A 22500-nucleotide genomic window follows, 5' to 3' on the forward strand; every position below is an offset into this window, starting at 1 on the left:
GTGAACCTGATATCCGATTCATTGGAGGTCAAAACGGATCAGACTCTACTGAACCACGATTGAATAAACCAAACTAGATCGACGCACATGTAGAAATGCCCAAAAAAAAATCGAAATTTTTTTTTTTAACAATTTTTTTTGGGGGGTTGGAAATCACTTAAAACATGTAGAAATGCATAAAAAAATTCAAATATTTTTCAAATAAAATCGAAATTTTTTTGAAAAAAGTTGCAATTTTTTTTTTCTCTAACAAATTTATTTATTTTTTGGTTGGAAATCACTTAAAACATGTAGATATGCAAAAAAAAAATTCAAATAGTTTTTCAAAATGGCCACCATAGCGGCCATATTGGACTTTGGACCAAGTCCAAAATTTAATCGCATGATCCTTGGACCATACCTAATCCCCCCACCAAGTTTCGTCGAAATCCGTCCAGGAGTTTTTCTGTAATACTGTTCACAAACAAACAAACAGACAGGGGTGAAAGCAGTAACCTCCGTCCATCTTTGATGGCGGAGGTTAACAAGACCGTATTTTGAAAGGTTGTACAGCTTGAGCATTTTGTTTCTTTCATGACGAATTGACCGATAGCATAACAATTGTTACTCTGTTTTCAACCCCCCAGCATTCACATTAAAGTATATTTTTGGCAAATTCAGGGTGTGGGATATCACAAGTAATGTCTTTTTACCCATATAATCTAAACCAGTCTCAATCAAAAATGTATGTGTTCATATAAAACTCTTGGTAAATCAAAGTAGTTTTTAATATAACACTTAAGACAAAGATTTATTCCCATCATAGTGAATAAAATTTTATCTGCACGCTTTAATTTTAGGACAATAGCGGTTTTTGCGATAAATAGTATATATCTACATTTATATACACCTAAAAACATGTTAGTGGTATTGTATGGTTACTTAAGAAATTCTGTGATAGCTCCTGAAGATAAGACCCTTAAATGTAGCATATTACTGTGGAACAGCCCATATATATATATATATATATATATATATATATATATATATATATATATATATATATATATATATATATATATATATATATATATATATATATATATATGTCAGCCTGTCATCCTTCCGAGGTCGGCGAAATGAGTACCAGTGTACTGGGCCGGTGTACACCCCAGATAAAAATAGGTGTACCATATCCCTGTGTCGTAAGAGGCGACCAGGGTTGCGTCAGGAAGGGCATCCGGCGTAAAACATGCGCCAAATCACTATGCGGATCATACGGATGATCCGCTGTGGCGACCCCTAAAGGGAGCAGCCGAAAGAATAAGAAGATATATATTTAGAGATATATATGTATGTATATATAAATGTAATAGATATACATATATATATATATATATATATATATATATATATATATATATATATATCTGTGTATCAGAACAAATGTCTTTTTCATATCGTTAATCTCATAGCACTTGTATATCATACATTTATAATATTCCATCAAAATACGATCAAAGTAATGTGCAACATCAGAATACTGCAAAATAAAATCATGTCGAGAAGAGGGTGATGCTGGAAAATGGTGATGGTACTAAAAAGTATAGGAATCGAAGGAAATGACAGGATGGAGATGATGAAAATCACATCAAAAATAGATGATTTGACGAGGACATTTCAATAGTAACCTACCTTAATTCCGCTTCGGCCTTGTTGTTTCAGCAGAATGTTTTCAGGTTTGAGGTCACAGTGGATAATACGATTCTTGTAGAGCACCTGTAGGCACGTGAGGATGGAGTGGGCAAACCTCCGCACAAGAGGGATGCTGAAACCCTGGAATTTGTTCTTCTTGATGAGCTCATAGAGGTTCATAGACAGCAACTCGAAGGTCATACAGACGTGTCCACGGAACATGAAGCTATCAAGCAGATGAATGGCATTCATGCTGCCATCTGTGTCCTGCTTGCGAAGATGCTCGAGTATTCGGATCTCCTCGGCCGCCTGCCGATGGAAACGTTTCTCATTGCGTACCATCTTGAGTGCCACGTACTGGTGAGTTTTGTGGTCATACGCCTTCACTACCTGTCCAAAACTGCCACGTCCGATGACACGCAGGACCTCATAGCGGTAAGAGATATGGTCATGCGGGATGTGTATGTATGAACCCTGGTCATCATCAAAGCCATGGTTATTCAGGCTGCCCATAGTAGCTTGCCTTTTCTTTGCATTGGGCCCAACAAAGTACACCTCTGGATAGTTGTAGACCTCGTGATGTTCAAACAAAGTCAGCTTGTGCATGTATTTGCGCATTGCTTCCTCGGGTGTCATAGTTGATGTGCGAGGTCTCGGAGACTCTTCTTCCTGAATCAGTGGTGAAAAGTCTTCCCTGTTTGTGCCGGGCACAGGTGATCGTCCAATGGCAAGAGATTGAAAGCTGCTGTTCAGCCCAGTGAAAGTGGTGTACACCATTTTTTTGTCGTTGCTGCTGGTCTGGTCCACACTGGTTCGCTGCGAGAGAGCCAGGAATATGTGACTGCTCGCACGTAATGAGGTTCCACCACCCTGCAACAAACCACATCACAAATACCATTTAACATTCAAATTTAAACATTTTACCACCTGTGTCGAAATTTTATTTTGTGGACTTGTACGTTTAAATAATTCCCACAAATAGGATGAAAACCAAACGCATCGGTCTATAGATAATAAATAAAACTTTTGTTTTGCCCTTTTTGCAACATGATCTTCAAGTGAAAACCTTTGTCGGAAGTGATTTCTGGAAATAAAATCTGTAGAGCTTCAGAATCCAAAACATTTGGACTCCAGAAATTCTATGTCCATGATCCCAAAGAGGAAAGTTAGCATTTTTCACCTAGTGGTGGTGTGATGGAATGTGAGGATGAACTAGATGCATATCCTAAAAGTACGATTCATATCAAGGCAAGACAAGTCTTCATGGTCATTGTGATCGACTGAGGATCCCCCCCCCCCCACAAAAGCTCATCATTTATTGATTGACTTTTCCCTTCCAGCAGGAGTGTAAATACAGCTACCTTGTTGAGGCCAAAATATAACTGAAGTTAACAATCCATTTTAAATAAATAAAGCCTTCTTTGTTTCCATCCATGACTTTTACTGAACTGAAGTGGAGTGACTTACTAAGTCGGTGCGTTCTTGTGGGTAGCTCGCTCACGGGTCCGGAGTTCGAAGCGAATGGTCGAACAACAGAAGAAAGATGAACGGGAGACCAGGAATGGGCAAGACATGTGAGAGTGCTCACTTTTATATGAAAAGTTTCAATACATGACTCACACTATGTGTACTTTAGGCTACTACCTGGGGCACTTTTCTTCACGTGGCGGAACAGGTTTTTCAAAAACCACTCATTCTTCGAGATGGATTTACATTTAAACCTTAATCTCTTTTATGGAAGAATGCCATGCATTATTCGTGTCATGGAAATTGCAAGACTTCTTGCGTTAACGTGATCCCCGATGGCTCCACCGAGTGCCCTTCTAGTTTTTCAAGAAGTCTTACAATTTCCATGAATCAAATTTATTGCATGACATTCTTCCATGATATCTCAAAACGTTATGAATGGATTCGGATGAAACTTAGTGGACAGGTTGGGTTTGTGTCAAGGACGAATTGATTCGATTTTGGTGAAGATCCGGGAATTATTTAAGTTTTAAAGTGATTGTTCACCATTGAGAGATAGGGCCAAAAACTATATATGGCATGATATTTCAAAAATATATTGGGGCCGATGTGTTGTCGTGGATCAGGTATTGAGTTGTTGAGGTATGCGCTCTTCCGAGTGTCCTTCTAGTTTCCCTATTATTTCCTTATCGCCTCAAATTGCATATTAACCAGCCTGTCTCAGCATGATGGTTCACCTGGCTGGTAATATGACAGGTGCCAACACAATAATTAAGATATTATTGGAAATGTTTTAATTTTAAAGGATATGAGTTTCTGTAATAGTTTGGAAAAATCAAATAAAAATGTACTGAGGATTTTTATTTTATTTTAAATAATACAGAATAGGTTGATAGAGCACAGTGTCTTGTGATAGAACACAGCCCCAACCACCCCATTTTCCCCCCTATGATTGCTGTTGTGGTTACAATCCCTCAAGGAATCCTGAAAGCTGCAAACAATCATATAACACACACACACACACACACACACACACACACACACACACACACACACACACACACACACACACACACACACACACACACACACACACACACACACACACACACACACACTGTGCAATCCACTTAACTGCAGTGCATCTCATGGGAGCACTGAGGCTTAATAAATAGCCAACTCAGCTATAATGCTGAATGAATGATTTACAAAAGTGAATAGAGGATCTCCGTTAATCTTCTTCTCTGACTGTCATTATTAAGCTCTACAAGAAATGTACTTACTCCTTGGAGGATGGCCGAGGGGTGCATATTCTCAACTCTGAACTATCTAGTCTGGCTTTGAATCTCAACCCAGCTATAAACTCTAATCCTGGTGTTTCGCGTGCAGGGCGAGGCAGCGATATGTGTGCACCGTCCAACGGATGCACGTTAAGCCGGCTGTCCCACCTGAGTATTCCCAATCTGCTGTCACATGCCATAAAATTCCTGCCACCTTCAAGCGAGGATCTTGCGTCAAGTTGGCGACCCGTCCGCGTCTTGAGACGTTTTTCGACGAGCAACACGACCGAGTAAAAAGTACGGGCCTCCAATAATTATCATTGCTGTGCCATGAAGTTGTTTTATTTTATTTTATTTAAAAATATCAATTAATTAAATAATTAATTAGTTTTTTTAAAAGCACAATAAATGAATAAGCAGAGTAAAGGACGTTAGGATGCCTTGTGTGAACAAAATGGAATTTGTCACATTTGAAACGCTTTGTGCCACAAGACGTGGCATTGATATCATGGACACGAGCCAGTGTGAAATCAAGCGAAAGGTATGATGGCTGCAAATACCCCCACCCCCCCCCCCCACAAAAAACACTTCAACAGGTGAACTATTGGAAAGCAGATAGGAAAGACAAGTTTATGTAGCTCAACTGACTATGAAGGTATTTTTCTGAGAAGTTGCATCAGCGCTGTTTTGATGGGCAATCTGACAACTTACTGAAACGCAAGCAGATGTTGATCTTCAAACATGACGGCTATTGTTACAAATATACTGTTGTGGTTCTGTTATGTTGATGATGATGTCATCCATCGGTGCTTTCATTATCATGTCATAATTTAACAAGTACAATGCTTGATCTGATCAGTATGAAAAAACACATAATTTCCTCTGCAACTGTTCGTCCGATGGACACAAAATTTTCACAATACGAGCGGCTCCTGCTGTAGAAGTTTCAAAATGATAATTATGATGTCATCGGTCACGCGGTACAGGCGCCATCTTGGAAAAACCAAAAAACATTGCACCTCTATATCGCCAAAACCGTTCATTGCACAGGGTAAGTAGTCTATGAATACCATCTAGTTTCATTAGTATTCGTATAGTAATTCATCCCCTCATGTCTAGTGGGTAAATGGGATGAACTGCGTTGTGGCGTATTCTCATAGCATGGATGCGTAAGCCCGATTGTTTTTTTGTTCATCCCCTGTATCATCCTTCAATCTCTAAACTTTGAACCTCTATCAAACGGATAAACCATGCAAGCACGCACGCCACGCATATAAAGAAACATTACGCTATGACCACCTCTGCAGGTTCGTGCTGCGAACGCTCCCTCCCTACAGTTTTTTTTTTGTTTGTTTCCATTGTCGAGGCTCACATGAGAGCTAACACACAACTCACAGCAAGGGGGCATGAGACAAGAGGGGCGGGAGTGGAAGGGACAAAACAGTGGGGAACAGACACATTAGGTGAACTGTGGAAGGGAGAGGGATGGGGATGGGACGGGGAACATGGCGATGAGAAGATGGACATTACAGCGACATTCAGGAAGGAAAGCAGGGGAATTGAAGGAAGTGGGCTTGGGTGGATTATCGGGGGTAGAAAAGATCGAGGATTTGGATGGGGGAAGATAAGAGGTGGTGGTGAACAGCTGTTTTGAAAGCCTGGAGGGAAGAATGGGAAAGAATAGAGTGAGGAAGTTTATTCCAAAGGCGGGGAAAAAGAGGAATGAAAGAGTGAAGATTTTCAGTGATTCGTGATTTTGGTAGTTTTACCAGAAGGGGGTTGTTGGCAGACCTTGAGCACCCTGTGGAAATGTGGTGGGGACAAATCGCAGAGTGAGCAGGGGGGGGCAAGGCTGGAGAGGAGTCGGTAGAAGACAGAAAGACCACCGACCAACCTGCGGTGATTGGTTTCGACAGCGTGAAGCCGAGAAAGGTGGGAGGCAGGAGCACCAGCCCAGAGGGGAGAGCAGTACTCCATCAGGCTATGGACAAAAGCTTTGTAAGTGATCAGGAGCTCAAGAGGGCTGAGGAAGGACTTTGCACGACGGAGGGTTCCCAGTCGGCGACTGGCTTTTGAGGCGAGGTTGGAAATGTGACTTTTCCAGGAAAGGTCATGGCAGATAGTGAGACCTAGAAGCTTGAAAGAAAAGACTTCTTCCAGAGGATTGTTGAGAAAGTGGATGGGGGGGTTTTCTAAACGGTCCTTTCGAAGAGACATATTGAGAGTGTGAGATTTGTCTGGATTGAAAGACATGTTCCACGTGTTGGACCAGTTTGTGATTTTATCCAGATCTGCAGTGAGTGAAGAAGCTGCTGCTTGCCGGTCTGAGGGATGACAGATGGTACGGCAGAGGGTGGAGTCGTCGGCAAAGAGAAATATAGGATTTTCCAGAGAGTCGGAGAGATCATTGATGAAAACCAGAAAAAGAACAGGGCCCAGAACGCTACCTTCAGGAACTCCAGCCTGGACAGGAAGAGGGGATGAAAGAACTCCATTTAGGGCCACACGTTGACTGACAGGAGAGGAAGTCTGCGAGCCATGAGTGGAGATGGCCTTGAATACCATGGGAAGAGAGTTTGGTGAGTAGGGCAGGGTGCCAGACTGTGTCAAAAGCACGTGATATGTCCAGGGATACGACTCGGATTTCCTGTCTGGCATTGAGGACCTCCATCCATTGATGGGAGAGCAGAAGCAGCATATCCAGGGTAGAGTGACCTGGTCTGAAACCAAATTGATGATCGGAAATCAAGCCATTGGAGAAGAGGAAGGATTTCATGTCTGAAGCGATGATGGATTCCATAACCTTGCTGATGATTGGGAGAAGGCTGATTGGTCTGTTGTTACAGGGATCTGTTTTGGCACCTTTTTTATGCAGGGCAATGATGTTAGCAGATTTCCAAGCAGATGGCAGATGACCTTGGGCAAATGAGAGGGTGAATAGAACAGAGAGAGGGTGAGCAAGAGCAGAAGAGCAGGCTTTGAGGACACGTGGGCTGATGCCATCTGGACCGGTTGCAGAATCTGACTCGAGGTTTGAAAGCAAGCTCTCCACCTTGTCAGGAGAAAAGGACACAGAGTCCAGGGACAGTTGGGTGCGACTGGGTAAAGTGGGTAGAGATAGTGATGGGTTTAGGACACAAGATTTAGCTGCAAACACCGAGTTTAGACATTCAGCTTTATCACTTGCGGTATCAGCAGTGCGGCCATTTGAGGTAAGGGAGGGGATGGAGAGGGAACATACACCAGAAACAGATTTGATTAAACGCCACCAGGATTTTGAGGAGGGAGAGAGGTTTGAGAGTTCAGACTTGAGATGAGAAAGATGTTGTTTTCTGACTCTCCTGAGGGTAGATACACACTTGTTCCGAGCTTTGTGGAAGGAACTGAGATTGCCCTCAGTTGGGTTTGCTTTCCATGAGGCAAAGGCAAGTTGTTTCAGGACAATTGCCTCCCCACAAGCTTCAATAAACCAAGGGCGGGAGGAAGGGTAGGACAACTGAACACGAGAGGGGATAAATCTGTGCATGAGGCTGAGCAAGTTTCTTTGAAAGAATTCCCAGGATGAGTTGATGTTTGAGAAAGTAGTGATAGGAGACCAGTCTGTAAGTTTGATGGCTGCTCGGAGACCCTGCCAGTCGGCTTGAGTGAAATGCCAGACTCGACGGCGGTGAGGTGGTTCTCTGATAACAGCCAGAGAGATGTCCACTTTGACAAGGACGTGGTCAGAAGAACCAATTGGAGCGAAGGAAGAGCAGCAGATATTGTCAGGGAAATTTGTCAAAATCAGATCCAGAAGAGATGGAGTACCATTGGTTGAGATCCGGGTCGGGAAGTTGACCGATTGACTCAGTCCTAATGAGTCGCAGAAAGCTTTTGCTGAGGTACCATGGCAGGTGAGAGAGGTACCCACACCTAGCCAACTGGTATGATGACAATTGAAGTCACCACATAATAGGAAGAGAGAGTTTGGATGAGAAGATAGATGGTCCATGTTTTCGGATAGTGAGGTGTAGATGGAGTCATCACTGTTCGGTGGACGGTACAGTACACATATAAACATGAGGTGGGAGTGGAGGGGAAGCCGAAGCCAGAGGTATTCCTGGGGGTGTGGGGGAGTGAGAGCAGTGCATGGAGAGTGAGGAATAGAGTCTTTGATGAAGAGAGCAACTCCTCCACCAGGACGAGGCTCAGGTCTGTCATACCGTAAGAGGGAGTAACCGGGGAGAGATACTTGGGAGTCAGACACGTCTTGGGAGAGGAAAGTTTCTGTGAGGCAGATAATGTCTGGTTTGTCAGTTGCAACCTGTATGGAAAGATCTGAAAGGTTTGAGCGAAGGCCCCGGATATTTGAGGTCCACACTTTCAATGAAGAGGTAGGGGAGGAGGCTTTGGGTGCAGGAGGTGGAGGTGGAGGGGGAGGGTAGAACAAGGGATGAGGGGGGTGGTAAGGAGGGTTGTTGAAAGAGTGTGGTGTATTGCAGAATAGCGAGGGGAGGGGACGGAATGAGGAGGAGAAAAGGCTCTGTGGTGCGGGGGGAGAGGGGGGACAAGAGACAAGGAAGAAGGCAGTTGAGGATTTGAGGAGGTGGAGTGAGGAGATGGAGGTGAGAGGGCAGTGGAGGTAGGCAGCTTGGTGGATGAGAGGGGGGGCAACTTTGAGAACAATGAGTGAGGGGGATGAAAGGTGGGAGAAAGGTGAGGGGGGAATTTTTGAGAGAGGTGAGAGGGAGTCTTGGAGGGAGAAGAGTGGGATGGCTGCTTTGAGAGTGAGAGTGAGGGGTGAGGGGGTGAGTTGGCACTGAAGTTGGAAAAAAGGAATGGTTGATGGAAAGCGAACATCCATGGCAAACTGTGGTTTTTAAAAGTTTTAGGTCAGAGATGCCATTTAACACAATTCTTGATGGATGCAATGAAGGCGAATTCAGAGAATGGAGAGAAGAAACGCTGTAATAGTTGGAATTTTTAGGCAAGGAATGAAGGAGAGCTCGAAATGAGAGCAGTCTGTTAAAATAGCAGAAGAGTAGTGCATTATGAAACAGTAAAGAGTACCACATGTGTGAGAGAGGCAGATGAAGTATTATAGGATCGTTTTTGTTGTTAATATTAATGTTTGAGAGAGTTCAACAGATTAGGTCATGGAAGTGTAAAAAAAAATCAAGGAAGAAGACGAGGAGGAAGTTAAGAGGAAGAGGAAGAAGAAGAAGCAGAATCGGGAGAACATGAGTGTGTTGTTGTTGGGTTTTTTTTTTTTTTAATTTTAAATTTTAAAATTTTTTTTTTGAGATAAGAAAGAGATTAGTTGGGAGAATGGGGGATGTTTGGAAAGTGGGGAGGATGAAAATTGAAGGTAATGGGGAGGATAGAAATTGAAGGTAATGGGGAGGATAGAAATTGAAGGTAATGGGGAGAAAAAACAAAAAAACAAAAAAAAAAAACGATCGAACACCGAGTGGAACCGGTAGGCCTCAAGCCTAGGCCTAGGCCTCAAGCACAGGTAAGAACGTCGACAAAAATACTCACAAAATAGCACGATTTTTGAAACAAAACCGAACTAGGAACACACTAACATGTAGGTGAGAAAATTAAACAGTTAAAACAGGACAAATAACGACCGGAAACTTAACTTTGAGAACGTCAGCAGGGAGCCCGGAAGGAGACCTCTCGTCGCTCCAAACCCGGAACCGGAAGTCAGTGCATCGTTCCTTCACGATTGTGCGCCATTATCCATACGAATATGCATGCCAGTACTCAACCATCACCTCACCTCAAACCTCATCTTGCTCCACGAACCTCACCATCTTCACCGCTACCGCCTTCCACACACAGGAAAAATACTCCCACGACAATTCACGCTCCTACGCCATTCTACTTCGAGCGCCACGTGGCGCCGGCCATTACCCTGGGCACCACATGGAGATCAACCGCTCTACAGGCGCTGCAATTGCACCCACATTTTACAGAGAACATACCCACGTGAGCGTCCTGCTCTATGACCATAATAACTGCCCTCACCCAGTCTTTAAACCACGACGAAACCTCAAGCAACGAGGAGAAGATGCAGGAAGGGCGATTCGAGGACTTGACACAGGGCCCCAACATCTGTTGCAGCTCGTGGAGGGGTCCATGGGTAGCGGGGGAAGTCTGCTACAATTCTGTATTGAAATAACAATCGGCGCACTTTCAGGGCTGAGGTGCGCACTAAGGGATGGCGGCCCCATGTAAAGTGAGGAGCTCCGAGCCGTGCAAAGGTTGGCAAGCTACTGAGCCAGTTCCCATCGCAGAGCCTGGCAGGGAGGGGCGAAGGCCACTGTGGCCCAATAGAGGAGTGGTATTTGGGCCACAGTGCTCGCTTTCCAGTCCTCAGTACGCCCTTCTCCCGGGGCTCATAAAAGGAGCAGAGTAGAGCTGTTTCTCTCTCTCCTTTTTGCCTCGACTCATTCCACCTCACCTCTGTCTTCGCTCGGATTCTCTTCCACTTCACCTCGTGTTGCACTCCTGATATCAGCCTGCTCGCTGGTATGAGTACGTCTCACCCCCCTTGCATCGTCACGCCACTGCTGTTGCTGCCATCAAACCGTGAAGCCAGATGGGGTCGCCAAGCAGGCAGTTCACGAATGGGTCAGCTCGGAGTGGAAGGTGCCGTGAGTCCCCGTGATAGAGCGGGAAGAAGGGAATAGCATGCAACTCCCACGAGCTGGGAATGCTCAGGTGGAACGTCCCGCAGAGGTACACCATTCACACTTACAGACATCTACACAGTGAGGATAAGGACTTTCCTTCTCAGGCATCTGGTTCTACCATCTCTCTTTCTCCCCATCTATCCCATCTGCTGTGGATGCATAAGCCTCATTATTCTTTTGCATGAAGGAACGAATATACTGACACGCATTCACATTTTCCTCTCGCACGATACTATACCCCTCACACTGCAATACATCACACCTCCCACTCCCACACTTTAGACACCAGTATTCATCCCACCTACCGCTCCCAAAGCGTTCTGGGTCACGTTGGTCAACTAACCATGCCAGGTATTTAGAGGACGCTTCCCCTCACCTATTCTTTCTCTCTGCACTATCTAATTTTCCGTGTGTGTGTGTGTGTGTGTGTGTGTGTGTGTGTGTGTGTGTGTGTGTGTGTGTGTGTGTGTGTGTGATGGTGCCTGTCCTAGCATAAATTAAGACTGTAGAAGGTATACGGGATAACTCTGCTCTGTATCTGCTTTGTAAGATTGCGCCTGTCCTAGCATAAATTAAGACTGTAGAAGGTATACGGGGTAACTCTGCTCTGTGTCTGCTTTGTAAGATTGCTTGTCTTTTGTAGCACCCCACAAATTCCTTACTTTCCCTGCTGTATATACCACTAAATCCCATCCATTGTGCCACATAGCTTTCCTCACTTTTGCTAAATAAATGCGCAACTTAGTAATGTTCTCAGCTCATTTTCAAATTTTCTTTCATTGGTCCAGCATGGTCTGCACACTAGCTTATCCAGGACGTTATTCCCCAATGATCTGTTTCGTAGCCGGTACGTACTTGACAGTTCCGCATGGCTGCATCTGATCTGGTGGGTGATCTGGTTAAAGCAAGTACGTACCGAGGGCATGTTCCCCGGTAATGAGATTACGTGACCCTTAGGTAAACGGTTTTAGACGAAGTCACGCGGTCGAGTTATTGGCGTTCGAGGTCGATTCGCGACCCGCCATGTCACAAAGTTATTCGTGTGCGACGGCCTCCGATTCTGGTGAGTCCGGAGAGTAACCTGAGGCAGTCCATCCCTCGTGGTCTCCCCGTGACGCTGGGTCCACAATAATATTATGAGTTGTTGCTCATATATCATAAACCGAATTACAAAACACTGATATAAACCTTCAGCATCTGTGAGGGAGTGGTGACCTGCCCAGCTTTGATGTTCATCTTGCAAGTTTAATGACTTCTCTTGAGCACCCTGCTCATAAATAATAATCATATGGGATACAAGGAACTTCAATGCAGGAAAAAGCCTATTGGATCAAAGCCTGTGCTATGGATGCCAACCTATTGCTGTGTGTCCGGGTAGCATAAAGCAAGGAAGCAGCACGTACCATTACTGTGTGAAGAGTGTGGTGTTGACTTGATATAGCACATAACTAGGAGTAGTGAATTGTATGTCCACAAGAATAGAAAAGTGAGTATTTCACGGCTCAGATTGTAATCTTTAACAAGTGTGCATTCCTTGAACGGGTGTTACTGATTTTAGCTCACCTGGAACAAAAATTGTTCAGGTGAGGTGTTAGCATTGTGAGGTATCTGTCAGTGATTCGGTGAGTCAGCATGTAAACACTCGGATATTCTACGAAACTGCAAACATGATTTCGATGAAACTTGACCACAACCTTCAGATGAAACTTCACCCGTGATGCCAAAACTGATAGTTCTATTTTCGCAAAACTTTGGTGAACTTCTGAGTACCAAGGCATCCTGCTGCTTTGCAAATTCCATGAAAAAGAAAACGCATATTAAGTAGGTCAATTTAAAGGTCAAAGGTCATTGCCATTCCAGGATCGTTACTTTTGAGTTGTTCTCAAAAAGTATTCACCAGATTTCGATGAAGCCTGATAGGAATCATCACGGTATGGTGCTTTCACAAGTTTGTTCAAACCATCGACTAATTTCCATATTTCGTGGGTCATCCATGCTTACCAGTGGTTCCCTCGTCGTAGCAGGTGAGCGCAGAGGCATTACCCCTTATTTTTCTTTGTTTGGGGGGGAGGGGGTGTGCAAATTATAGGATTGTGCAGAAGGAGCACACTTACCTGTCCAGCCTCAATTCGATTGTCCATCCGACTATAAAATGTCGAATTGTTGCTTCACAGGCAGGGCGTCGCATCACAATCACAGAGCCCTTCAGATTGATATTGAACCAGAGACCGATCTCCTCGCATTAGCTGGTGGACCTTAAAGACCCCATGGTTGGCTTTCGATCAGGAGTAGGCTAGCTATCGTCGGAACCCTGGATATATTACAAATTCCGACCCAATATGAGCTCGGTTGAAATTCAGGCAGAACCAATTGGCTCGTGAAAGACTTGGGCTCATCGACCTCCCGTGACTGACCCAACAAGAACTAAAGGTGGGATTAATCGGGCCTATTAAAATAGTGTGTGTGTGTGTGTGTGTGTGTGTGTGTGTGTGTGTGTGTGTGTGTGTGTGTGTGTGTGTGTGTGTGTGTGTGTGTGTGTGTGTGTGTGTGTGTACGATTGTTTATTGCTGCTCTCAAAAATCAAATGTTCAGAAAGCATCTCCTAAACCCCTCAAAGATTAAAATCACGTTAATAGTTTCAGCTGGAGATCTTGTTTTTCTGTTTTAATTCTTATTTGTCTTGCTTGTTCTGCTCGACAAATTACGTGATGTGAACACACATGCACACTTAACCTTGCTGTTGTAGGGCATTAGCTTAATTTATAGGACAACTGATGTTCAGGATTTCTTTTTCAGGCATTTGTAGTTTCTTTGAACAAGCTCAAATGAGCTAAGATCCTCGTCCTCTTAATGATGACGTCATAAAAACGAATATGACGTCATTGTGATGTATCAGGTTTGCGATAAATTATCTGTGTTAATGCCCGGCTTGATTCTCACAAACAGAATTCAAAAAGCTTGCCTCGTTTCGGAGATAATTTTTTGAGGCGATTTCCATTAGCGGAGATATTTTGACGTCATAACTTGTTTTCTAGGAGGAATTTCCAAAATCGGAGATGGTTACTGCCTGCATGTGGGCTTTCTGCATATACATGGCAAGTTTCACGAAGATCCGAAGAAAACTCTGGGTTGTGAAACAAAACGTCAAAAAATAGGAATGACGTCATAAAAATTGATATGACGTCATAGTGATGTAACATATGTGCAGTAATTCATCTCTGCTAATGCCCTGTTCGATTCCCGCAAACAGAATTCAAAAAGCTTGCCTAGTTTCGGAGATAATTTTTTTAGGCGATTTCCATTAGCGGAGATATTTTGACGTCATAACTTTTTTCTTGGAGGAATTTTCAAAATCGGAGATGGTTACTGTCTGCGCAGGGTATTTTTACATATATACGCCAAGTTTCAGGAAGTTTCGATGAAAACTGTAGGCTGTGAAACAAAAAAGTCCACAAGAACAACAAAGTGAGTAAGACTTAGAGATCCTCCACGAAGATCTAAAAAGCTCAAGTGTTTACAGAAGAGGTTTCAGAATGAATAGAGGTGGAGGAGAAAACGATGTGGGAAGTGGTTAAGCAAATAAACCACAGACAGTGTTGGCCTGTGGTGCTTCCCATTTGAATGCATTGCTCTTTGCGGAGCAATCCCATGAAGTTCAAATCCCATGCACCAAATTGGTTCCAACATTGTCTGCTCATGTCCTTGCAGTTCATGTACAAGTACATCAATGAGTTTTTATTTATTTTATTTTTTTACAAGGAACTTCAATGCAGGAGTAAGCCATTAAGCCAATCAAGCCTGCACAATGGTTGCCAACCAATGGTTGTTTGTCTGTGTGCTATCCTTTATAAATGCCGAACATCAAGCAAGGAAGCAGCACGTACCATTTATAAATTATTGGCTGTTTAATATTTGGAGCATTGATGGGTGTTGCATCCTTGTCGGAATTTAATAATTATATCAACGAGGGCATTCAAAGACGTTGATGTCCTCGACGCACAAGCTGCGCTCCGAGCCTTCAGTACTGTTTCATTAAAAACTTGAGAAAAGCAGTGCAGAAAAAGAAAAACTAACAAACGAGGGATAACTATTGTATTCACAAGATATTTCTTCAACAAATGAGGGCTAATTAGTAAATTCCTTCATTTTCAGTAACCCACGACTCAGTGTTTTAACCTCGAGATTCTCTTTCTGAAGCAATTGTTTTTCATCCGATGTTGCAAGTGTTGTTGAAATACAGATTGAGAAAAATATTCAAAAGCTCCAGGGTAATCATGCGTACGATGACGAATAACATGATTCTGAGTAATGTTTTCTCCGAATTAGAGGATATTTGTATCAGTTGTTCAGGCCTTAACCTTTTCCTAAGGGATGTTTATCGTTTTGGCTTTTTTTGGTGGGGTGGGGGGGGGGGGGTGTTTCACTGTTTTGTTCCCTTGGTTTTACAGAAGATGTCACATGTTGGATGTAACAAGGTCCACCCAGGCCAATAACCATATTATTTTTGGATTTTGTCCAGATGATTCACTTTATAAGTCACAGCAGTCTTTTAAATAACCTCTTTTTTTTCTTTTCTTTTTTTTTGTACAAAATCGTTTGATGACCTAAAATGAAGCTTGTTTATTGGGTGTCAGCACTCAAGATAGGAGCAAGATGCTCAGTATTACGATTGAACAATTCAGCTAATTTTCCCTAAGATGGAGACAAGATTCCCCCTCTCCCCCTTCCCCTGGTCTTACTGTTGCACAATTTAGGTAATTTCCCCTAAGGTAGGAGAAAGGTGCTCCATCAAATTTGAACAAATCAGCTAATTTCACAAAAGAAGGAGGAAAAATGCCCCATCTTATTCAAAAATTCAGCTAATTTTCCCCAAGATGGAGAGAATATGCCCCCCCTCCCCCCAGTCTTAGTGTTGTACAATTTTGGTAATTTCCCTTAAGATGGGAAAAATATGCTCCATCATACTTAGACAATTCAGCTAAATTTTCCCCAAAAAGGGGGTAAAATTCCCCATCTTACTATTCAATAATTTGAGTAATTTCCCCAAAGATGGGGGCAAGATGCCCCCCTCCCCATCTTACTGAATTTTCCCTAAATGGAAGACTTCAGGTGGAAATGCATTCATGAGTATGACATCATTCATACACCTGTCATCAACACATGCCCACACAGGATACCAACAGAACACGGAGTGACGTTGAGTCTCGAAATGGTTCCGGTTGAGTTTAACCAATTACAAGTTAGCAGGATAGAGTGACAAGAGCAAGAAAAGCAAAAGAGTTAAGTAGAGCATCAACGCAGACAAAGCCGCGGGGTTAATAACACGCAAAAGTGGATAAATCCATCATGATGTAATAGACACACATTTTGGCTCTTGCTCTTTTTTCCACCTTGTCATCCAGCTGATGTGAACTTTTTTTCAAACTGCACGAACAAATGTGCAAGTATTCCTTCGACCTCAAGTTCTGTTCACAAGAGGATTTTGCTTAGTTTGCGACAAGACATGAGGATTATTTGCTCCTAAAGTACTACATGATAAACCACAAGTTAGAGCCAGAGAAATTCTTCTTGCATTGTGATTCCTGCAAATTAATTACATTGCAGATAAGTCTGGTGAAACTTTTTACTGGATAGGAGGACATTTTTAGACGACAAACATCCATGAAAGACAATTGAACGTAGGAAATCCATCCGGCATGATTTTAACATCTGGACCACCCGGGCAGGGCGAGGTGGAAGAGAAGTTGTGGAAATTCGATGGTGGCCGACTACATTATGCTTTTTACAGCTGCTGTTCTGGTGGGAGTCATGATCGTGCGCCATTACACTAAAACAAACGAAAAACGTTTTAATCGATGGTTTCCGAAACGCATGTACGGTACATTTGTGAACCGGATGTATGAGGGCGTTGCAAGTTCGACACAAAAGACACAGCACAAAATTACCCCCAAAAATGTTCCATTTATTTATTTATCTATATACGTATGTATATGGCCGAGAGGTAAGCACAGTCACATCTAAGCTGTCTAGCCAGGGTTTGAATCTCAACCCAGCTATAAACTGTCATCCTGGTGTTTCTCAGGCAGGGTGATTCATCAGTGTGTGCCATCCCTTGGATGGATGTTAAACTGGGCGTCCCATCTGCCGGTATTAGTTGGTGGACGTTAAAGATCCTACGGTGTCTCCCGAAGAGTTAGTGAGCTATCGCTGACACCCTGAACCTGAACAAATTCCAAATTCCTGCACTGACTTCCTGTGTCGGTGTGGCAACCTGCTCAGGAAGAACCTACGCCCAATTGAGAGCATGGTGGTACATGACATATATGTATCGGTGATTATGAAGGAAATTTTTTCTGACTAATTCTCATGTAGTAATATGTTAAATTATTATTCAAAAGCCTTGGGGCTTCTTGCACTATTGTATCTCCTTGCTGGAACTGTTTGAACCTCCTTTATATTTCAACTTTGCTGTGTTCAAATTCTAAATACAAAACAAGAAAAACAGCAATTAGAGATTGCATACCCTCGCCAGGACTTGTTTTGTGTGGTGTTTGTGTACTGGTGTGTTATGTAATTAATAAGAGACATAATTAAAACTGCCATTTTATAAATGCTGGCAGTGATGACTGGTTCAGTCATTTCAGAGAAGATTTTTGAAGGTTTAAAAAACACAAAACAATATGGCTGCCGAATCACGTGACTGATGACGTCATCAAAACCTTTTTGTGGACTATTTTATCCCAAGATCCATCCATCCATCCATTGGGACCATACTTTGTGCAGAGTGTTGGTGCTGCCTAAGCAGTGTCCTTGGCTATTGGACACAATCCTGGACGGGTCGCCACTCCGACGCAGTATACCAGCAAGCTGGCACTCATTTTACTGACCTCGGAAGGATGACAGGCACAGTCAACCCCACCTGGTATTAATTCAACAGCTGAGTGGAATTTGAACTCAGGATTCTAGGATCCCACGCCCACCAACCTAACCATTAAGCCAACACCAAGCATATTATCCCTAGATGACCCTCAAAATTTTTCATACTGATCAGATGTAGCGTTCTACATGTGCAATTATGATGTCATAACGAAGGCACGTATGACGTCAAAAAAAAAAATCGCACACATTTCCCATGAGGATTATTTGCTAGGTGCAAAGTTTCAATTTTTTCCTTGCTGCGGTTTCAGAGATACAGAAGTCCAAAATTTCCCATTTTTCCAATATGGCTGCCACACCACGTGACCCATGACGTCATAATTATCATTAGAACATTCTGCATGAGTAGTCGCACCAATGATGGAAATTTTGTCTCAATCCAAATATTTCACCCTCTCATCGTGCAAAGCTGTTAGAGACATCCCCAAAAAATACTCATAGCAGTCATTGCTACAAAAGGTGCTTCTACCAAGTACTGATCGAAGGGGCTGAATACTTGTTCAACCAGTGAATTTTGATGTTTACATGTTTTTTGCAGGTATTCCTGACATGTAACCTCCTTCATCTATAACAGTGTTTGGTTTGATCTCTTCAGTTATGAATTAAAAAGTTCATTTGGAAAAATTATTTCTGCATCCTTAGTATAATTCATGGACCGCTGTTTGTGTGCACGTTTGTTTGTTGTGCAACTACTTCTACAATTCTGGCCAAATTACATCCAGAATTGCTACACAGGATCAGCATGACCCCATTTAACGTATAGGGGTGTTTTTCTTGTTTTGTTTTTTTTAAATCTTTGCCAGTGGTTTTGGGGAAGGTTTGGGTGAGACACAAGTTCTCGATGTAAATGTGTATCGTGCAGCACCCCCTCCAGGTGCAGGAGGGTATTACAAGTCTCCACCATTTACAGTGCAGTATTCCTGTCCCCACGTTTTTCAGTGCTGTGAGGTGTTTTGAATTATCAGCAGTAGGTATGTTTTTGCTTCATGCACGTAACACGGGTTGTGTTTTTGCCGATATGGAGCTGTCGCTTGCCTTCGCACCGCCCAAATAAAGGTATGCGTCAGAAGAACGTGTTGCATGCTTGGAACAAGATCATCCATGGGGGGTTACTCTGCTACTAATTTGTAATTCATCAAAATGTGGCATTATTGAAAGGGGGCAAAAACTTTTGCAGGCCACTGTATGTTTCCCTTACAAGATCGAGTCTCTTGTAAGAGCAAGACTTTCCAGCGATTGCAGCTTCCGGTTTGGGCCTTTTCAGCACTACTAACTGTGCTTTTTCTCTTCAGTGTGATCAACCATGCTTTTTAGCATGCCACAGCTGACTAATCGGCTGAGTCAGTCATCCATGAGGCACGAGCCCACAAGAGTGGGGGAAAAAAGACAGAGAGAGAGAGACAGAGACAGAGACAGAGACAGAGACAGAGACAGAGACAGAGACAGAGACAGAGACAGAGACAGAGACAGAGACAGAGACAGAGACAGAGAGAGAGAGAGAGAGAGAGAGAGAGAGAGAGAGAGAGAGAGAGAGAGAGAGAGAGAGAGAGACAGAGATGCGAGTGTAAAACCTGTGTTTCGGGCAACCAGGAGTGTGGAGCTGAGCGTGAGTGGTGTGTTTCAAATCCGTAGTAACTGGCACTTTCAAAGTAATGTGCACACAGACTCACCCGTAAAGGCGCTGTCACACCTTGATGATTGAGCCAGCAATGGCAACATAAATATGTATGTAAAACGTTGGCGTACGCTGAAATGTTGATGTTTTTTTTTAATTTTTGGCGTATTCATAACGAGTTGGTCGTATGCATAACATATTAGTAATGTACACAGAACGTTTCGTTGTCTTATAGATAACTTAGACCAACGGATGATTAGCGTGTTGTCGGCGTTCACAACCTATGCCCAACGATAGTTTAACTTAGGCATAGCGCGCTGCACGTATCGCCGACGATCACGTGGCGTAGCCTGTTAAAAAGCTGCCGCACACCGATTCAAATCATAACCGCCTGAGAATTGGAAGTGTCAACATCGCAGTCACACCTTGACTATTTAGCCAGCGTATGCCGCCCTCTGAAAAATGTGTCTAAAACGCTAGCACAAGTCAAATACGTTATGGGTAAGTTGTGTATGCGTTGTGTATGCTGAAAAACGATGAAGTACGCTGCCATACGTCGAAGTACGTCTCGTACGTCGTGAAATTTCAAGCATGCTGAAAATTTTACGACGTACTCACCGTACGGCTCACACGTTTCGCTACGCTGGGAATAAGTTGTAGGCACGTTACGCGATCGTTGACACATGTCGACACACGCTACTTGTAAGTTACTCATAAGTCGAAACACGTCGAGCTAATGTTTAGCGTACCCGAAACTTATTTTCTACGTCAAGACACATTTTCTTTTTTTCTCCTTGGCTCTGTGAAGGCACGTGACGAAATATGTGAAGTTGTTGTTGTTGTTTTTTTTTGTTTGTTTGTTTTTTTTGTCAATCACGAATTTTAAAATCTATTCAGACATTTGCTTTTAAGTTTCGATGACAATGTGACAATATCCTCAAACAGAAAATATTCACAGAGGAGGAACGAAGAATAATACATGAGCAAACTGAAGAGGAAATCGGACGTGACGTAAGGGCACGTGACGAAATATCGGAAGTTATTGTGTTTTTTTTTTTTTGGTTTTTTTTTTAACTCTGCCAATACGCCATTATACGGTAGCTGTAAATTAGTAATACGTTCAGTAAGTTCTGTGGTCGTCCGGAAGAAGTCAATCAAATATGTCGACATACGTCAATATGCGTTGGAGGTACATTACACATAGGTTCAAAGCACGTTACTCAAAGGTTAGAAATAAGTTTTGGGTACGCTAAGCATTACCCCGACGTGTTTCGACTTATGAGTAACTTACAAGTAACGTGCCTCAACGTGTGTCAACGATCACATTACGTGCCTTGACGTGTGTCAACGATCATGTAAAGTGCCTACAACACGTTACTCATAGGTTAGAAATAAGTTTTGGGTATGCCTAGCATTACCTCGACGTTTTCAACTTATGAGTAACTTACAAGTAACGTGCCTCGACGTGTGTCAACGATCACATAACGTGCCTCAACGTGTGTGCAACGATCGTGTAACGTGCCTACATCACGTTACTCATAGGTTCTAAATAAGTTTTGGGTACGCTAAGCATTACCTCGATGTGTTTCGACTTATGAGTAACTTACAAGTAACGTGTGTTGACGTGTGTCAACGATCGCATAACGCACCTACAACTTATGGCCAGCGTATGTGGAACGTGTGAGTCATATGCTGGCATACGTCGTAAAATTTCAAGCATGCTAAAAATTGAGGACAAACGCAAAGTACAACGATGAAAGCCCGCGTACTACGACGTATGGCACTGTTTTTCAGCGTGCTCTTAATGTTATCAAAACTTACCCATAACGTATTCGACGTGTGCCAGCGTTTTGGACAAATTTTTCATAAGTCGGCATACGCTGGCTAAATCGTCAAGGTGTGACAGCGCCTTAAACGGGATTGTTGTAAGCATACTTTGACAAATTAAATGAGTCCAATTCTGACATTGTTTGCTCTTCAACAACAACAGTGATGAAAACTAGCTTGATCGCCAGAGTCGGTTGAAAATCTACTTTGGCAGCGCACTCAAATGTCACATGGTCCTATGACATAGTTTCACAAGTCTATCATTCATTCTTCATTTCATATGCAGCCTATGGATGCTGGTTGCATCAATGCTGGGAAAGCAGCTGTGCTGCTGATGCAGTGCCCCCTGCTTCTTGTAAGCTGGAACTCATTTTGCCGACCTCGGAGGGATGACAGGCTGAGTCAACCCACCTGGTGTTATTCAATGGTTGGACAGGGGCTCAACCTCAGAACCCTAATATCTGAAGCCAGCCACCTTAACTGTGAAGCCAACACCAGGCTTACAAAGTCTATAATCCAAATGGAATTTATTGACAGCCCTTTTTGGATATATTTTCGGATTCATAAATTTGGGCAAATATTTTTTTGTTGAGGCCTTAACCTTTGACTGAGGCCTTAACCTTTGACTGCATCACGCATTGGTTTTTTTCACTTCTCTCCTCACTGCAATATTCTCACAACATTTTTACCCTTTACTTCCCCCCTCCCACAGACTCCACTTGCCGACTCTCCCCCCCATTCCCCCACTTTCCTCTCCCCCCCCCCATTCCCCCACTTTCCTCTCCCCCTCCCCAATTTCCCCAACTTTCCTTCTTTTTATCATTTCAACCCCAACACCAACCTGTGCTAAATATATATATATATATATATATATATATATATATATATATATATATATATATATATATACATACATACATTGGTGCATGCAAGGGAAAGAGGGAGGATGGGGGTTTTGGGTGGTTGGAGCCTGATTGTGTTTTAGTGTCAGGAAATGCCACTGAGTTTGTGTAGTTAACTT

The 22500-nt window shown here is 43.0% G+C and overlaps 1 protein-coding gene across 2 annotated transcripts in view; it reads right to left on the reverse strand.

The window, feature by feature from the left end:
* LOC147020352 (dual specificity tyrosine-phosphorylation-regulated kinase 2-like) overlaps positions 1–22500 on the reverse strand; it is a 36359-nt gene that overhangs the window by 7309 nt on the left and 6550 nt on the right. The window contains exons 1-2 of one of the 2 annotated variants that reach the window (XM_085895662.1): positions 3142–3301; positions 1675–2544 (exon numbers count right to left, since the gene is read on the reverse strand). In XM_085895662.1, the coding sequence (XP_085751788.1) occupies positions 1675–2451 (777 nt within the window). In that variant the 5' untranslated portion in view covers positions 2452–2544; positions 3142–3301. Of the gene's footprint in view, positions 1–1674; positions 2545–3141; positions 3302–22500 lie in introns of those variants that run through there. The other variant, XM_085895663.1, reaches the window with a different exon arrangement.

Source organism: Eptatretus burgeri, chromosome 9 (genome assembly GCF_056783735.1).
Source record: "Eptatretus burgeri isolate ZD-2024b chromosome 9, Ebu_testis_v1, whole genome shotgun sequence".
In the NCBI taxonomy this organism is placed as follows: domain Eukaryota; kingdom Metazoa; phylum Chordata; class Myxini; order Myxiniformes; family Myxinidae; genus Eptatretus; species Eptatretus burgeri.